Consider the following 20617-nt stretch of genomic DNA (forward strand, 5'->3'; position numbering starts at 1 on the left):
TGAAGTGGTTATCAGTAAAATAAATTTGATGACTAAAGTGCACAATTCACAACAAACCCAGGGTAGAGGTAAGTGGAAAATGTAATGTTCAGGCAGCATGAGGATGAAAATGTTTTGTGAAACTTCTGACAGGTAAAGGAATGTACACTTGAACAAACTAATCACTGTCTTCAAATAATAACAAAAGGCTTATCATTGTAGACTAAATTAAATATTTATTCTTTCTCGTCCGACATTATCGTAATATCGTTGTCAATGTTGGTGTCATCATATAAATCACCAGGAAAAGTTGTATAACATTATATAATAAATACACAAATCATCTCTGTAACAACTAACAAAATATATTATGACAATTTTGGAAGATGCTTGAAAATAACAACAAAATAATTGATATCACAGAGCAGGTTAACAGCAGGCTATTAATATCAGTGGAGTGACTGTCCAGATCACACATACACATGCAAATGTCTTCAGAAGATTAATTTACAAATAAAACAAATAATAAAAAGATAATATTGACAAGATCAAAAACAGTCATATATATTCTTCATTTGTTAAAAAACAGTATAACTTTAAATTGGAGACTTTGACACGTGCTAACTTGCACATATATATATATAGAAAAACATAATGTCCAATGGTTTCTGTCAACAACAATTAATAAAGACATTTTGATTAAATTCAATACCTTTGTATGACAAAACCCATTGGCGCTTCTAAGAGCTAGCCGAGAAAATCAGTAACAACACAAAGAACAAAAGAAGGAAAGAAGGAAAGAAGGAGAAGTCCCTAATGTCTATGAGCTGTAAGGTGCTACCCTAGAAATGCAAGGTAAGGTGAGCAATGTAAGTAATGTAAGGTGCTACCCTAGGAATGTAAGGTAGGGTGAGCAATGTAAGTAATGTAAGGTGCTATCCTAGGAATGTAAGGTAGGGTGAGCAATGTAAGTAATGTAAGGTGCTATCCTAGGAATGTAAGGTAGGGTGAGCAATGTAAGTAATGTAAGGTGCTATCCTAGAATGTAAGGTAGGGTGAGCAATGTAAGTAATGTAAGGTGCTATCCTAGAAATGTAAGGTAGGTGAGCAATGTAAGTAATGTAAGGTGCTATCCTAGGAATGGTAAGGTAGGGTGAGCAATGTAAGTAATGTAAGTGCTACCCTAGAATGTAAGGTAGGGTGAGCAATGTAAGTAATGTAAGGTGCTATCCTAGAAATGTAAGGTAGGGTGAGCAATGTAAGTAATGTAAGGTGCTATCCTAGGAATGTAAGGTAGGGTGAGCAATGTAAGTAATGTAAGGTGCTATCCTAGAAATGTAAGGTAGGGTGAGCAATGTAAGTAATGTAAGGTGCTATCCTAGGAATGTAAGGTAGGGTGAGCAATGTAAGTAATGTAAGGTGCTATCCTAGGAATGTAAGGTAGGTGAGCAATGTAAGTAATGTAAGGTGCTATCTAGAAATGTAAGGTAGGTGAGCAATGTAAAGTAATGTAAGGTGCTACCTAGGAATGTAAGGTAGGGTGAGCAATGTAGTAATGTAAGGTGCTACCCTAGGAATGTAAGGTAAGGTGAGCAATGTAAGTAATGTAAGGTGCTATCCTAGGAATGTAAGGTAGGGTGAGCAATGTAAGTAATGTAAGGTGCTACCTATAAATGTAAGGTAAGGTGAGCAATGTAAGTAATGTAAGGTGCTACCCTAGGAATGTAAGGTAGGGTGAGCAATGTAAGTAATGTAAGGTGCTACCCTAGGAATGTAAGGTAGGGTGAGCAATGTAAGTAATGTAAGGTGCTACCTATAAATGTAAGGTAAGGTGAGCAATGTAAGTAATGTAAGGTGCTATCCTAGGAATGTAAGGTAGGGTGAGCAATGTAAGTAATGTAAGGTGCTACCCTAGAAATGTAAGGTAGGGTGAGCAATGTAAGTAATGTAAGGTGCTATCCCACAAAAATACCTTGTTACTGTCTTTAAAGAAATGTAGAAAAGAACATCTCCACAGTGCATTTTCTAAAATATTTTAAAGGTTATAACTAGGAAACAACACCTAGTTCTGCACTCTATCACGTGACATTCTAAAGATAGTAAAAACAAAATAGAAAACTACATTTATAAAGACTGTGACATTCCTTAGCCACTGCTACGAGGACAGCAGCACTGTGAGATTAGAATCAAAAATGTATAAAGACTTCGATGATAGCTTATAAATACTGATGATGGCATTTTAACAACAGGAAAAATAGTGTAAACAAAACTAAACCTCTTCAAGGTTTTATAAAATGTGTAAAAAAAACTCACATAAAGATTTCTGTAATGTTTAGTAAAAGGGACATATGGTTGAAAGACAGTCAGTCTGCTCATCATGTCAAATATACATATGTTTGTATATAAGGCTGGGTTTGTGAGCAAAAGAAACATTTCTGTCTTGAACTTCCTCTGACAGACAATAAAGTTTGATTTGCTTTGTATGCCGACATCACCATGTGACCATCTGAGTATGCAATGGGATTCCTGATACTTGTCACGTGACATAGCGCTAGCCATACACCTGAGTGACAGCAGCCATCCTCTCGTCAATCACCAGCCACACACTCCAAGGCACTACTTTATGTACACCTGTGTACTCATGCGCAGGTATGTACTTTATGTACACCTGTGTCCTCATGTACACCTATATACTTTATGTACACCTGTGTACTCATGCGCAGGTATGTACTTTATGTACACCTATATTAAAACAGACATTTCTCGTCTTGAACGCACGCACGTGCAGACTCCCCACACGAACAAAACATGAGCGGGCAATCTCACGCCCTAGAACACATCACACACACACACACAAACAAGCACACACACACACACACATGCACCACACGCACTGTCCATAGAGACCTCGGACTCCTGACATGCGAGTGGAGTTCACAGGCTGCCATAGTGTGAACATGGTTTGTCAGGTGGCATCTTCGTTAAAAAATAGACATTAACTCTTACAAGTGAACACGTGTACAGTAAAACAGTAAACAATGAAAAACGATGCACAGGTCTGCTGAAACACGTGCCATGTCCTTCTTATCCATAGCAACCAGAAGAGAGTGGGCTTCCTCTTCCACGGCATCAGTTTCAGGAGAGAAGGAGAGCAGCTAGGAGTCCAGAGACCAATTGTAGAGCACCTAAAATTAAAAAAACCAGAAATCCACACATAAATACCAGTGGAGTTAGACCCAACCAGTATTAACCATCGAGAAACTACACTGACCAACATAAGAACACGCACGTGCAGGCACGCACCTCTAAGATATCTCAACACTCAGACAAACACCGAATCCCACACTGACTGAAAACAATGAGAAACAAGTTGCTAACAGTCAATCATCTGCTGTAATGACAGACATTCACCTCCTCGCTCGTTCACACACCCAAGCTCTCTGACAGTCACACTTACACAGGTGTGAAGTGGAGAACAGTCTTGTCGAACCGTTATCTCCTGAATAACAACAGAAGATTCAAAATATCAAACATGGAGCTGCCTCGCTACCCTGCTATCCACCCATCAACTCAAGCACCCAACATTAAACATCTTCACAAGTATAATTTAACTTTGTGTCATAACTGCTTACAGGGACCTCAGATCTGGCTTCGGAGATGTTTACATGTAAACAATGTACATAACCACAATAACAATGAACGGGCACGGAGACATGGTGTGGTGAGATAAAAGGACATGAAGACAGGTATGATGACAAGATGAAAGAACACGAAGACAAGGGATGAAAGAATCTGTGTGATGAGATGAAACAAAATTACTGAAATAATTCCTGTCAGCCTACCATCATTCTTGAACGTAAATGTAAACACTTCGCCTTCATCTGTAAATAAATAATGAAGATTGAGGAGATTTCATCTACTAATGAACATTTCAAGCTGTAGAACAAAACAAAACACTCAACCAACATACTACACAGATGGCTTTAGAATATTATTTGTTTATATTCTTGTCGGTTTAAACTGTTTTTACAATCTTCCTCTCAGTACAGCAGTCCTGCGACAGGCTAGTGATGTGTACAAAAACCAAACATTTAGTGAGAAGGGAACAGTAGGTGGTTCACCGTGTCTAAGGCACACAAGGCAACGCTCGACTGTTTATTCTGTCGTCTTTTACTTTCTCTGATGTCGACTACCGATCAACTAAGATTCGAACTGGCCAATAGACCCTCTATGCCATGGTGTCTTAGTTTTCCTAAGCGCTAGTAAACAAAACAAACAATGAAGAACACCTGAGAGTTTCCACGACAGGGTGAGACTGGGGTTATCGTCCTTGTGGGCAGGGAGGGACGAGTACAGGCTGCAGGTGAGGCCACTGGAGTCGAACACCACGGCTTTGCACAGTCGGCTGCGAAGACACACACCTTCACACGACTGAAGGGTTGGTGAGTAGGACAAAGATGTTCTGTCATCTCCTGTCATGTTGCAGGTCTCGCTGAAGCCTGCCACAGAGAGGACCTCACTCTTACTGACCAGCAGTGCAAGGTCTGTGTCCCCCAACGACAGTCTCTCTCTCACACAAACACACACACACAAACACACATTTTATCCTTATAAACGAGTGTGCGTGGATAGAGGGAAGGGACAACTCTGAAGATGAATTAACAAGTTGAAAAAATTAAATCACATAATTTGGAGGGAGATTGGTGTTTACACAAAGCCAGCAACTATATGCCAACCAACCCTGTAAACAGATGCCACATACAGAGAAAGAATAGCTTGCCCGAGACGAGATCTGAACCCAGGACAGCCAATCTTCACTGTGTTGGTGACAGGCGCTAACCGCTGCACCACCGGACCGCCATCACAGAATGTGGGTATGAGACAAGAGAGAGAGAAGAGTGATACAAACAAAGGACAAAATGAGAGAGAGAAGGAGGGGAGATATTGGAGGAAACAAATAATATAGAGGCTAGAGTGTAGGAGATGACATGTAGGCAGTGACGGGAGGAAAGGATGGAGGATGTACCGCTGCTCTTGACACGAACTGAGCTGATGTAGCGGGTGGCAGTGTACAGGGTGCACGTGGTGGATGTTGAGGGCATAGGCCTGACACTGGGTCACCAGCCTGCAGGCCTCCTCACACTGACCGACAGACTCGATCCTGTATGCCGGCGCGTCTGTCGAGCTTGTGTTGAACTTTCTTTCCATCCTAAAATCTGACAAAATAAAAAAAATAAGTAAAGAAGAACAAGCTTTGAAAATAATTATTTCAGGGGATGAACTTTGTGCAAAGCAGCAAAGAAAAGACGAATTAGCATCACCCACAGCAACGGCGCCTGGACAGTCGTTCCGCCATCAAGCAGTCTAAAAATAGAATCTAGCCACTGATGGCGAGTCTTCTTTGAAAACAATGTGATTGGTGCAAGTTCAATAGTTGACTTGTGCTAAATGCAAATAGTAAACAAAAATACTTTAAATTACGATAATCATCTGAGTACAATGAGCTGACGGTTGGTCCCGGTATGACTTTCTGTTGGAGTCCAGTGGTGAGTGGGTGAGCAGCAACCACACCTGTCTGTTGTTGTTGTTGTTGTTGTTGTTGTTGTCGTCGTCGTCTACGAGTTGTGAAGCTTCTACACAGCTATGACAAACGAAGCTTCTTTGCTTGTGCTAACTTCATGTCTTTCATTCTCATCGAATCTTTGTATTTGTTTATACATGTGTCAGTTTGTTAGGTTTTCAAACTAACATTCGTGCTTATTTATCGTTTGTGTACACGAAGGGTGAGACCGTTACAGCCTTTGGCTTAGTGAAGGGCGAAGTCTGAGGCTGACTGCAATACAGACAGAGTGAGACACTGTTTGTACATAAGTCACCCAAAAGTTGTTAAATAATAAAGAACATCTGTATCACACCACTTGTTAAACAAATATCTAATCTTATTATACCAATTGTTAACAAAATGTTGACAGCACACAATCAATAAACAACAAACAACAGTCACAACACTCCAGCTGTTCAGGGGACACAGACATGTACAAAGTCCAACAACTACAGTGATACCTCGGTTCTCGAACGACTTGACTTTCGACCAAATCGGTATTCGACCAGGAAATTCAAGAAAATTTTGTCTTGGAATTCGAACAAATATTTGGAACTCGAACATCCGAACGTCCGAGATGAGCCGAGTTGAGCCGAATGGCGTTCATTCGGCCAGCGCGCCTTGCTTGCTCATCAGTGACAATAACCATCCCCTTCCCTCCTCCCTCCACATTCATTCCTCCTGCCATAAAGTTTGGTACAGACAGTAAATGAAACACAAATTTACTGTACTGTACAGTACATTTTATTTATTATTTTTTGTTTGTTTAATAAATACACTTTTATTTCTAATTTCTTGAGACTCATGTTTTTCTACATATTATATACAAATTAGCCAGTAAAAAGGCATTTTCTGGCTTGGAACAAATTAATCCAGTTTCCATTATTTCCTTTGGGTTTCATTGCTTCGGTTCTCGAACAATTTGGTTCTCGACCGTCCTCCCGGAACGAATTATGTTCGAGAACCGAGGTATCACTGTACAGTGATGCTGTCATGTCTGCAAAAGTACATTTTATGCTGGAAACACTTTCTTTTAATGTAACCAGTCTACAAAGAGGATAGAATCGGTTTATTCTGCAATCAAGCCTAACGTGAACGTTCACAGAACATCTCGCACGCATGCGCAGTGGTGGACAAACATCCGGTCAGCTACAGACCGAGTGTTAGCATCAATGGACGATGTGTCTGCAAGTTACTCAAAACAACAGAAATGGCACGAAATGTAACTTGGTTCTCTGAAAATGTAACTCCACAAACGTGGAAAACTGTGAGCTACCCTGTAAACATTTAACATCATGAAAAAAACAACGGTGGGAAAGGAACCAGAAAATACCTATGATATATTTATATTCTATAATTTAGATTGACCACCACGAAGGGGAAGAGGGGGGATGGTTAGAGGAGTCGTAAGCTATCTGATTATGATCAAACGATTTCCCAGTTTGTGGGGAAGACATCTTGGCTCCCTAGCAAAAAATTTTGACTTCAGTGAAATCAAATATTTACAGAAAATTGTCAAAGCTATGATTATCTACTACGCCATTAGTATACATTAGCATTACTTAAACATCTAAAGAAATGATGAACCTTTTCTATAGGACTTATGGCACAGAATATCAGAGTAACAAGCACACAAACACGCTGACACACACACTCTCCTACATACAGAGAAATAGAAAAATAGATAAAGGCAAAGTAGACACGTACCTCGTAGCAAGTGTAGAAGCTGAGTAAGTCAGTTGAATAAGTCAGCTGAGTAAGCCGATTCACCAGTGTAAACATCAGGGTTTAATGAAGAAAAAGTCGAAAAGCACAAAAAACACGCGCGTCACGTGGGAGGGAACAGCAACGGGCTGCCTCCCCTCGTCATCATCGATACAAACGTCAACGACTACACGACTACCGCGCCGCCATTGCCATTGGTGACATGATGATGATGATGATGATGGATGGATGATGATGATCGATGATAGATGATGGATCCGGATTTTAAAGTCTCGATGTACACAAAACTACACAAGAAGCAGCCAGAGATGCGAGAAGCCCAAAGCAACCAAAATGTGTCGTCCGTAAATGAGTTTTGTCCATGTCGGTATGAAAATAAAAGTAAAAACATTTGACAATTAACCACAAACAGCAACACGCAGGGTCTGTAAGCAGTTATCCACAGACGAGGAACATGCGGGGTCCCTAAGCACTTAGCCCCAAGACAGGAACGTGCAAGGTCTTTATTAACCCCACAACAGGAACTACAGGTCCTTTAAATACTAAAACAAAAGGAGGACAAGAGCAGTTACTGGGAGAAGGTAAATGTTAATGAAACGGGCTTCAGCATCAACAGGAAGTAGACCGCTCAGTAGGTAAGATCAGATAAGATACTCCAGCACGTGCACTTTCACCTTATGATCATGAGGTGCTGCCCCCAAACCATAATGCTCACAGAGGTTTGGTACCCTCACCCCAATGTTGGTGTCATCTAAAAGTCAGTACCCTCACCCCAATGTTGGTGTCATCTAAAGTCAGTACCCTCACCCCAATGTTGGTGTCATCTAAAGTCAGTACCCTCACCACAATGTTGGTGTCATCAAAAGTCAGTACCCTCACCCCAATGTTGGTGTCATCAAAAGTCAGTACCCCCACCCCAATGTTGGTGTCATCAAAAGTCAGTACCCTCACCCCAATGTTGGTGTCATCAAAAGTCAGTACCCCCACCCCAATGTTGGTGTCATCAAAAGTCAGTACCCTCACCCCAATGTTGGTGTCATCACAAGTCAGTACCCCCAACCCAATGTTGGTGTCATCAAAAGTCAGTACCCTCACCCCAATGTTGGTGTCATCAAAAGTCAGTACCCTCACCACAATGTTGGTGTCAACACAAGTCAGTACCCTCACCCCAATGTTGGTGTCAACACAAGTCAGTACCCTCACCACAATGTTGGTGTCAACAGAAGTCAGTACCCTCACCACAATGTTGGTGTCAACAGAAGTCATTACCCTCACCACAATGTTGCTTCCATCGAAAGCCAGTAACCTCACCAAGGTGTTGACCAGCAGAGGTTTAGTTCCATCACCCAAAGCTGACAGCAAGAAGAGTATTAACTTTTGTTTGAGAAGCAGAGACAGACATGTATTCAAGCAGCCAGCCGTACAGAAATGTGTGCACACAAGCTATATATATATATGTAGACGTACACACATACAATAATGTATATAGGCATGCAGTGACTGGATACAGGTGATTAAAACACTGATTCACAGCGACATATAAACATGTACAGATACATCAATGGTACACACAAATATATTTTGAACAGGTATACAAATACACTAACACAGACACACATTATATATACACATAGAGATATGTCAATAAACTGATTTACATATAAACATGTATAAAACAGCATATAATATACACTGATTAACTGAGGCATATATAAAGGTGTACATATCAAAAGACAGACATAAATAGGTGCATATATACATATATACGTAATAGGTGCATATAGGTGCATGTAGACATACTTTCATTTATGTACAGACACACAATGCACCAACATTCACATACAGGGACCTCAGTAAAGTCAGTCCTAAATATATACATATATACAGACATAAATACATCCTTTTGGGATGCACCAGTAGCGGCACATGAAGAGACTGGTTCAGAGCACCTGACACAGACACAGGTAGAGAAACTCACGAGCAGTTATCAAACAGGTACAGTAAGAGACAGTTCTTTATAACAGTCTGCCAAAGTACTTTACAACACATTCAAAACATTTTTATTACCTGATTGAGTCGTGGATGTCGAAGTAGTAGTTGTAGGCGCTGTTGTTGACGGTGTTGTAGTTTGGTCTGTGGTTGCTAATTATGAGTGAAAATTGAAATGTTTTGTTGTTCAATGTTTGAAACAAATATCTCTCTCACCTACCACACAGACATACCCAGGGCCCCCAACAAATCCCCCCTCACTCTCATGCTTGGCCCTTCCTGCGTTTACAATTCTAGAACACACACACGTGTATACACACACACACACACATGCACACACTAACACACAACATAAAGATACAGCCCCGTCACTCCATACCTGCACACCACAGCATCACTGAAGTTGTACAAATATAAACAGACAAAAAGAATGAAGAAAAAGGTCAAAGAAAGTAGTAAGCATGTCTTGAGAGGCTGGAGCAGAGAAATGGTTGAGTTCAAGATCTTTATCTACAGAGGAGTGAGAAACTTCCCCACCATCACTTGAAGCCTTTATCAAACTGAATGTTGATACAATCACTGCACTACAATTCTGGTCTTTTCTCGAGATTGTTGTCATCACAAACAACTGTCAAACAATCAAGTGTCTACTGCTACTTCATCAACAGTTATGTCTGATTTAGTGTCTCGCCCTCTACATCCTTTCGTTCCCATGATTCAATTACCATTACTTATGTTAAGTCTGAATAATTGGAATCATTAACACCTCCAAGTCAATAAGAATATCCTCTCACTCAGAAATACAGATTTCATGATCAGAGCACTGAGAATATTGACAATTCACAAATTATAAAACATTGGAAGAAATTAGAGACTATGGAGAATACCTACCTTAAAAATAGAATATTGAGGAAAAAGAGAATATAGACAACACATTAATAAGGTAGGTGAGGGTCGCAGGGTTACTAGAGTTCGCCAGGTGCAAAGTGTAAGGAAGACAAAGGCTTTTGTAGTCAGTTCAGGTGAGAAATTGCACGACTACTACAGATTATCACTGGCGTCTCTTTTCACAGCTTTTTATACCTGTTGTTGTTGCTGTTGTTGGTGTTGTTGCTGGTGTGTTGTTGTTGCTGGTGTTGTTGTTGCTGCTGTTGTTGCTGGTGATGGTGGTGGTGGTGGTGGCGATGGTGAGGTAACAGTGGAAGACGAGGTCAACGGTTGGGTTGTGGTAAAAGTCACTGTTTTTATTAATGTCAAGACAGTACATCATCATCATCATCATCATCATCATCATCATCATAGCAATTTCCTGTTTTTATTTCTAATGTTAACCTTTAAACTATGTCAATGTCCTTACTGTATTCTACTGTCCACACAAAAACATCTTGCTGGAAGATGTATAACATCATCAAAACAATGTGCCGCAATGAACAGTTCGTTAGAGCTAATTTCTGGTACACGGGTCAGAGGTAGTCTATCAGCTCTCATAGAACATACTGTTAAAAAGTAGTTTATGTTGATGTGAGAAAGATTTGGAAGAGAGCTTATAGTCATCAGATAATTATAATAAGAACAAGAATTTCAATGGCACATAAGCAAAAGGTGAAAGTGCACCCACATGACCTCTACAGGAACAATCATTATCCACGAGGAAAATCACTATCCACGAGGAGCAATCATGATCCCTCAAAAACAGTAATGAACAGTAACAATCATTCCAGAAAGACATTAAGAGAAGAGAAGGAAATGGAACTAATGAGAAAGAAGTACATCTTTGTTGATGATTTCAAAGATGAGACGGTCGAGAACAGCTGGCGTGGAGAGGAAGAAGTTTAGCTGAGGTTAGAAACAGTTTGACCTCCCAGGTGGTGTCACAGCTGAGTACAAGAAACTTCTTGTCAGAGAAGTGAGTGCATGCTTGAGTAGTGAGTGAATGAGTGAAGGATGAAAGCAGCTTGGATAAGGAAGTGTGCACATCACCAAAGCCTGGCACCGTCTGGTAGCAGACTCACACCATCTCAACTTTGTGCACGATTCATGTCGTGAGGAGGTCGCCAAGCCATTAGTAGGTGGACTTTACAAGGTGCGAGTCATTCTAGCCGACCTCAGTGTTAGGTGAGTTCTGCTGAGACTACAAGGTTACAAGGTGCACTGTCACCGTGAAAGTAAAGATTGTGGACACGTGTACAAATGTTATACCATCCGTTGTGCTGGTGAGAGGCGGCGTGCACACAAGTATGGTAGTAGGAGTTGAGTTTTCTAAAGTAAAGATAGCACATCATCATCATCATCATCATCATCATCATGGTAATTTCCGTTTTTGGTTTGTAATGTGAAAATTGAAACACTTTCTGAACAGTAATTATGTACAGGCATGTTGACTACAATCAGGACAGTCGGACAGCTCATGTTTCTAACACCATGGGATCACCGCGCATTGAGCGCATCTTTGTGATGCGGATACTGGCGCGCTATAAAACTACCTCATCATCATCATCATCATCACATACACGGGAGCTCAAAGACTTCATAGAGGAATGGGGAAGGTAAAGCAGCGAGGCACCGCCCTCGCATAAAGCTGGCCCTGAGAAATGTTAGCGAGAGAAAGATATACGCACATAAATACAGCAACTCAGCTACATAAACATACAGGTCTTTAAATACACTGATCCTGACACAGGGTTATATCTATATACATAGAGCCACACACTACATATATATATATAGAGAGAGATACGGTACATTCAGATGCACATACACACAGATTTATATTTAGATACAAATATGTAAGTATACTGATTCACATATAGACACATAGTGGTATGTAAATACAGAGATTTCTATACACATGTACATCTCTACAGATATACTGAATGACATTAACATGTATACACAATATATAAATATACTAATTCACATATATACAGATAAAGATAAAGTAACACACATATAAAAATTTACAAATACACACAAGTATGTAAATACGTGATTTGTATAAACACATATAGACACAAATATATACACATACTGAGTCATAGGTATATACACACAGATACACTAACTCACATATATATATATACACACACACAATATATATATAAATACAAGTATATGAAGACACTGATTCACATATAAATACACAAATATGTTAATTCACACACATATATATATAAATAATATGCAAATATCGACATATATATATACACACACATAATATACAGACATGTGCTGGTTTGCCGAGATATTTAAATACACTGATTCAATGACAAGTACAGAAGCATGTATGCAAATACAAACACATAAATAGCACATGAACACAATGATTCATATTTAGATACATAAAAACACTGATTACTAGAAACACATCTACACATATAAACATACATAGCATATGTGAAAAGACACATGGAAATAAGCACATAAATATTGTGATGATGCAGATGTTCACACAGAAACACAGCAGTGATCCACAGATAAGCCACAGACACAGACACGGATATAAACAAATACTTGCAAAGTTACATATAAATAGGCAAATACACTGATAAGCAAATACAAGATTATTCATAGACACAGCAACATAATTACACTGATACAGAGCTAGACAGACACAAGGACATGAATATGTAGATATGATACAGAGAAATAAAGGATATTAAAATTCAAATAAGTAGGTAGATACAGGGACCTCAAAAATCACACACACAGAGATATAAAGATGTGCTTGGATAAACACAGATTGAGAATATTACATAGAGGTATACACCGTATACAAAGTGATGTCCACAGAATTCCTACATAGGTACATTGATAAAAAATCCTTTGTAAAGGTCTGCCGAAATACTTAAGACAGCATTTAAAAGTTTTTAATTACCTGATGAAGTCGTGGATGTCGAAGCAGTAGTAGTTGTAGGTGCTGTACATACATATATACGACATGTATATAAAATACAGACATATCACACACATGTAGATATAAAAACAAAACCCTCCTTTACATCAAACACACACCAATACACACCACTTGTACCCCATCATTCACATCCACCACACACACACACACAAACATTTTACTCAAATATACACACCGACCCCTCGACATCATTCTCTCTCTATTTTTCTCTCACAAACACAGCACCAGATGCACACATACAGGCACACACACACACACAGAGATATAAATATGTGTGCTTGGATAAACACAGATTGGGAAACACACTTATTTAGAGAATATTACATAGAAGTATACAAACTGATGTCCATAGAATTCCTACATAAGTACATTGATAAGAAAGAATCCTTTGTAAAGGTCTGCCAAAATAGTTAAGACAGCATTTAAAAGTTTTAATTACCTGCTGTTGAAGTCGTGGATGTTGAAGCAGTAGTAGTTGTAGTTGCTGTATCAGACACACACATGTAGATATAAAAACAAAACCCTCCTTTACATCAAACATACACACCACTTGTACCCCATCACTCACATGCACCACACACAAACATTTTGCCCAAATATACACACCGACTCCTCAACATCATTCTCTCTCTATTTTTCTCTCACATACACAGCACCAGATGCACACACACACACAGGCACACATATACAGACACTACACTTAATGACTATCCTCTCACTTGTACATAATGTTCACTCCATCTCTTTCCTCATTCACTCCCTGAATAATAATAAACAATTGTCATAGTCACTGTATACATAAAGCATTGGCTTCTCATCTCATATACTTCAACAAACGAATTTTATAAACAGCGATTTTCATAAAATGTCTATTAAAATAAAACACTTGTATTCAGTAGGCAACAGCTGCAGTGCACTGCTTTCACTTTGATTTGCAAAATAATCATTGCAGTTGTAACACAAGTAACTAATCACTGCAGTTGTAGCAGAATGAGTAATATATATATAAAGATATTAAAAAAATACCAAAAGTTAAAAAAGCTAGTAAGTCTTGAAGTCTTGAGAGGCTGAAGGTGAGAAAGGACTGTGTTTAAGACCTTCATCTACAGAAGTGTTAGACACTGCCACACCACCACAAGCAGATTATGTACAACCCTGTATACACCACCACAGCTACTGTAGTTGTAGCAGAAATCAACCAACAATCAACAGAGAGGTGATGTAGTAGAAGCAACCCATCTGGTGGTGAGAGCAATGTCAGAACAAAGTAACTAACTGTTACTGTAGCTGTATGTGTGTTATAGATATACATCTCTGGCAGTCTGGCCGCAGATACCAGATGCCTGTGTGCATCACCACAACCCATTCACTCCACGTGGCAAACACGAGATTCACTCCACTGGTCGTGATGTTTGTGTCAACATGAGGGAACCTGATACAGCTACTGACTCCTCCTACTGTTGTTATTTATCTATTGAAGAATGATATTCACCGTGTTCAACATGTATACACGTACACTCAGCTATGTATATCTATTGCACGTGAGCGACTGTAAATCTTGTCTGTAGTTACAGCTGAAGATTAATTAATAATTAATTTGTATTATATAGGCTAGACTTTTAATTTTGTTGCTGTATTGTTCCACACAAGTATTCCTCCATCACAATGTTAGTTGCAACTGTCCTGTCAGTTCATTCAGGCAAATTCCGTTTTCTGGAATCCTGTCGGCTTGTAGTGAACTAGTAGTTTACAATTTTACACGATGAGTAGAGTTAGTGATTATTGCAGGGAAATATAATAACAAGCTTCTTGTTAAAATGCTTTCAAAGTCGTTAAAATGTACATCGACGACGACAAGGCACCATCCCCACATTAGTTTCTGGTTAGGAAAAGATCGCGCGATGAGAGCATCGCTCCCTGCCAACACCAATACCTGCTGTTGTTGTCGTTGTTGTGGTGGTGGTGGGTGGTGGTTGTGTAGTCGTTGTTGTTGCCGTTGTTGTTGCGGTGGTGGGTGGTGGTTGTGTAGTCGTTGTTGGTGCTGCCGTTGTTGTTGTGGTGGTGGGTGGTGGTTGTGTAGTCGTTGTTGGTGCTGCCGTTGTTGTTGTGGTGGTGGGTGGTGGTTGTGTAGTCGTTGTTGGTGCTGCTGTTGTTGGTTGTGTAGTCGTTGTTGTTGTTGCCGTTGTTGTTGTTGTGGGTGGTTGTGTAGTCGTTGTTGGTGCTGCTGTTGTTGTAGTGGTCGTGGTCGCGACTTGGGTGGTAGTAGCTTTGTTATGAACACAATATTTACTAACGAGTTGTAGTGTTGTACAAACACAGTGTCGTAAACTAAAAACTCACGGACATCCCATAATAATCACCAACTCCTTCACAGTCTAAACTTCCTGTTCATGGATTTGGTGTCGGTAACCACTAACCGTCTACAAACCTCGCTGACAACCTCTTTACATCATTTTTAATGTGTTGTAAAGATTGGTGAGACAGACACAGACTGATACAAAGATAACTTTACAGCTAGACACACAAAAACCGTTGAAATGAGAAGAAAGTGAGAGAGGTGCTGCCGTGGAGGTCAGAGGTGACAATGGTGCCCACAGCTCCACCAGCAAACGACTAACAGGAGCTGAGCCAATGTGAGGATCAACCTCAACATTTGTGTCTAAATGGCTGTGGTGGTTTGAGGCTTGCAGTAAGAAAGTGTTGACAAACAAAATGTTTGCAGTTAATTGAATGAGCACTGAGGTCGAAAGAAACAGTTTCATTAAAGAATGAACGTCCGTCTGACCCATACTCTCTCCGTCTTTCCGTCTGACCCAACTCTGTCTCTCTGACCTAATTCTAAAATGGTAACAAACTGATGGCCATAAATTGCAGACGGACCATTGGGAATCAGGGCAAACCCCCAAACTATTTAGTCATCGAAAAATGTTTCCACAACTCGTTCTTAACTATGGCTGTCAGGTTATGGGGTAAACCTCTTTGGTCGTCTTCCACGAATATTTTATTTAATATCAACTGAAATTAAATAAACCTTTCTCAGACTGATACTGGACTAGTTTTACCTCGTGTAATGTTCGATTCAGTTTTACAGTGTGAAACCAGCTTTATGGAATTCAATACATATAAGATGTGAATGTCCCATCTCCAGGAAGGTAGCAAGCCCTACCTGTGGCTGTTCCCTCCTGAAGATGTCGCCATCATAGTCTAAAGCAATCAAGTAATATAGTAATCAATCAGTTAGTACACTGACCCTCTTCTGCTTGAAGCCATCTTGAAAGTTATTGACCTTTTCCTGACGAGATCTTTGCATTCATGTTATTAATTACAGTCCATTGGTAACCTGGATTTGTTTTAACTACTAGAGTCATCAGAAAGAGTACAGTCGGCGAAATTACACATTTCAATAGTTAGTAGATGATTAGACAAAGTATCAAAAGTAAACAGACAATTGATGAAAGTATGTTTTAATCACCTGAGGAGCAGCTGAGCTTTTTCAAGTAGGTCCACCCGCCGTCTGATTGTGTTCCAAGATCACCATTATAGTATATGCGACACGAGGGGTCTTGGTACACGGCGATTTGGCATTGAGAGTCGCCGCTACACAGTTGTTCACATGCGACTGTGTATTGAAGAACAGTTCGTATTCACGATAATTATCGTCAACCGAGGTGTCTGCTATCTGCTGGTATGTACACGTCACCTGCCCTTTAAACACAAAAGCAATTAAAAGTTATAAGACTTGATTATGAGTCACTTAGCAAGTCAAGCAGCCCATCATCTATGTACCCATCCTACCACTTCCACCCTCACCAATCCCCCCACCCCATGCACCCACATACCCCTGTGAGCAGGCGTCACGTGCCACCTCACCCAGTCCACCCGGTAGTCTGGAACTCGAGTACGAGGCAAGTTCTGTGTTAACGACGAAACATTATTTTGCTCAGTCCTAGACTGGAATGTTGCTATGACAGAGACTGGGTAAAATGGCGGAGGCCGTTACACCATCCACCCCACGAGGTGTCAGCAGCCCTTGAGCTCGAGTCTTCTCGGTGAACAGCAGCCGCCAAGTTCATTGCCCTCTTTGGGCAGCAATAACAACAATTGGAAACTGTAAACATAAACATCAGGCGGAGCAGGAAAGCCTGGTACACAGGTGTTGACTTTTCTCGGCAGGTAAGGTCCGGAGGTCAAGGGGTAACCCGAGTGAAATAATGCATTAAGTTCAAGCCTGTCACAAAGTGAACAAAGTATTGTGTAATTGTTTGTGTAGGTGTGTTGTTTGCTGTGTATGTGTGTTGTAAGTGTGTTATGAGTGTGTTGCCAGTTTTCCTTTCCATTCTAAATAATATCTCTGATCTCAAACACAAGTCACGTGAGTGAAAAGTTGAAGGAAGCCCATGTATACACCGCAGGTGATGAGCACGGTTACCTTTAGTCTCTTCAATAAACACACACAGGCTCACAAGCAGCGTGACGACCTTCCACTTCAGCTGACAGGCACTTTGACCTTTGACCTGCATGTTCTGGAATAAGAATAATAATGGTAATATGAAAGTGCTCGTCATACTTCAACAACTTTAAGCTACAAAAAGAAGACAAAACGCAACTAAACCAAACGCGTGTGAACAGTATGAGCAGTGACACGTGACTTGTTATGAGGTCCAGCTCTGCTTTCGTCTGATTAGACAATGACATCAAAATATTTTAGAAAAAATAGGCTGAATTGGTTATGATGATGGTTGATGACGATGATGATGATGATTGACGACGACGACGACGACGACGACGATGATGATGCATTGTAACACTACATCCACACTTTTATCTAACAACTGGGTCGCATCCTTCAAATGATGATCACCAGCTGCAGAGAAGTGACCAGTGAATCGTCGTCTCGTGTAACCATGACGACGGTCACAGAGGTTGCCTGTTCTTACTTTCACTGCGATTCCTTCCTGCCAGAGGTCTGCTGTTTGTCAACACCAATAGCATTTCTAGGAGTCAGCAGTGTGGGGTGGCACTGGATGAATCTCTGTAGTCTCAACAAACAACTGTATACCTGACATACCTTCCTCGCTGAGTGGTAAATAAATTGGTTTACAACACACACCCTACTCATGTTAAACAAGTAAACTTCTGCCGGAAAACGTGGTCAGATGTAAGGCATGGACCTTACCCCCTACATCATCCAATATTTATTGAATTAGTTTGGCTAAGGACGAGAGTTAGGACTCGTGGTTCCACAAACAAACGTTGTTCTCAGTTGCTATAGTAGGTGTGGTAGTAGGTGTGGCGATCACTCAACGGTGAAAAGGAGGTCAGAATATGGATATGAAGGTGAGACACCAACACAGCAAACAAGAAAAAACCAGGCCATCTACAGGTCACTGAGCTCCGACATTTGCCCTACAGCGGCCTGAAGTAGGGTAACTAGGGGCTGACTGCTTCTCTCGTCATTACCTTCTGACCTCTTACAGTTCGTACAGTTCTTAATGTTAGTGAGAAGTTGCAGGTCCACCGAGATTACAGACACGGAGACATACATGTATTAGCTTCTTCACAAGAAATAGAAACTTCTTGAGACCTTGGTGTACACACAGGGGACACCTTAGGCAGGGTTACAATCCTCATGTAATGTACGCAGTTTCACTTCAGTGAACTCTTTGAGCCAAGCTCTTTACCTCGGGTGGCCTTTGTCCCGACACCCACACAAGTCGTTTGTCCAGGAACATGAAGCCAGTCCCGCAGTCAATCGGGTAGAGAGAGGTCCATGGGGTGGGGAGAGACTACTTCGGGGTTTCGTGTTTCCGTGTAGAGTCCTGTTAGTTATCAAAACTATTTTATAGAGGACGACTGTATGATGGCTTCATATCCTTTATCTCCTCACTTTTATTGGGGCGAACGCTTTCTACAAGTCAACCTGAACGATCTGTCGTTCCATCTCTCTTTCTCTGTCCACGTGCACTCAATCGTCCAGAGAGTGAGCTAATGATATGTGTAAAAATAATGTCGCAGTTTCTAACAAAAATATATTCAGCTCGACTGCCAACACAAGTAATTCCTTAACCTATTCATTGATAATAGTTAGTCATTATCCTTGTATATTAACTTTATAAACATAAATTAAAATACATTGAACTGTATACAGTATAGATATTTTATCTACAGTCTGTATGCATTGACTATGAGAACAGATCGGTAGAAGTGTAGAGCATCCTCCAACACACATAAGTGTACACATGCAAACACACACAGACGAGAACAGAATTCAGGACAAACAGACAGACATATCGATTAAAGAAATAAAGAAAGAACAAAAAGAAAAGAGTGGTTCAGACATGATAGAGATGAGAGGAATTGTGGGATGTGAAAATAAAGAAGCCAGATTTTCCTAAAATGGACAATTGGAAAAGGTAGCCTTCGTGGACTTCGATGGTGAGCGAATTAACTAAAAACTCGTTTTAAGTGGAACTGAACAGAGAACGGAGAACAGAGAACAGAGAGAAGGCCAGGACGCCGCTAACATCGTGGTCACAGGTTTGTAGTCGTTTGTTTACAATATGTTAGCAGAGTCATGTGACTATCCAGACATCTTTGAAGAACAAAATTCATGTGGACGAGCTCCCCACCCTGCAGCTGCACCCGGTCACAGGCAGCATGTGAGCAAGTTCAGTTCACAGTGTTCAAACACTTCACTGCGTGAACACTTCCAGCACTTTAGTAAACTTGAAGTAAATGTACTTTCTGGAATGATTTAAGTTGACATATAAAGTGCTTGTGTGTGTGTCAGGGGCGGGGGGACGTGCACCGTTGCCCAGGAAACCTGTTCTGACTCCAAGCGGAAACAGATGCTCAACATGGCGGATCTCGTGTTTCCTCCTCACCCGACAGTTTTCCGCCACCTGCCTGCCACACTCTCAACTGAAACTTTCGCCAGAGGACCCATGGTTCACGAAGTTACCAGAGTTACAACATCCTCCCTATAAACATTGTAAACTTCTAGATATTAATTAGTGCTGTCAGCATAGCAAAACTGGCTTTTCTTGAATAACAAGTCCAAGCTGAGATTTCATGGATACCATTCCATCACCGGGAACTCCTGACAAAGGTATCCAGTCACCACAGCAGCTGACATCTAAATAACACAACTCTTGCTTCTCTAGGATATCAGTCTACCAGTCTACCACTCTCTGGCACTCTCGAGATAATAACATCATTACTAGGTTATCGTGTCAACTGGAAATAAAATCAGGGTTAGTCTTCACTCTGGAAACCTGTACAACCTCCACACAGACGTGTAGACTTTTTATGTACCACAATTATATCTAAGACCTTTTGAGACCCAGAGGCCAACGGATTTTTATGGCCATTGACACGAGGGAGAGATGTCCGCCAGGGATAATTACCAC

At 40.6% G+C, this 20617-nt stretch overlaps 2 protein-coding genes across 2 annotated transcripts; both read right to left on the bottom strand.

Annotated features, from left to right (window-relative positions):
- Positions 1–1513: 1513 nt before the first annotated feature.
- LOC112576753 (GATA zinc finger domain-containing protein 15-like) lies at positions 1514–18753 on the bottom strand. The gene is made up of 13 exons (XM_025259432.1): positions 18677–18753; positions 16681–16722; positions 15142–15474; positions 13648–13692; positions 13170–13211; positions 11495–11554; positions 10379–10533; positions 9374–9448; positions 5006–5195; positions 4269–4478; positions 3822–3860; positions 3437–3478; positions 1514–3164 (listed from the first exon to the last, which is right to left on the bottom strand). The coding sequence occupies exons 1-10, from the start codon at positions 18751–18753 to the stop codon at positions 4445–4447; spliced, it is 1053 nt and encodes a 350-aa protein (XP_025115217.1). The 3' UTR covers positions 1514–3164; positions 3437–3478; positions 3822–3860; positions 4269–4444.
- On the bottom strand, positions 6573–9380 carry LOC112568785. Its single transcript, XM_025246266.1, has 2 exons — positions 8084–9380; positions 6573–8046 (listed from the first exon to the last, which is right to left on the bottom strand). The coding sequence occupies exons 1-2, from the start codon at positions 8570–8572 to the stop codon at positions 7948–7950; spliced, it is 588 nt and encodes a 195-aa protein (XP_025102051.1). The 5' UTR covers positions 8573–9380; the 3' UTR covers positions 6573–7947.
- Positions 18754–20617: the final 1864 nt, after the last annotated feature.

The sequence above is a fragment of the Pomacea canaliculata genome, linkage group LG1, assembly GCF_003073045.1.
Source record: "Pomacea canaliculata isolate SZHN2017 linkage group LG1, ASM307304v1, whole genome shotgun sequence".
Classification (NCBI taxonomy): domain Eukaryota; kingdom Metazoa; phylum Mollusca; class Gastropoda; order Architaenioglossa; family Ampullariidae; genus Pomacea; species Pomacea canaliculata.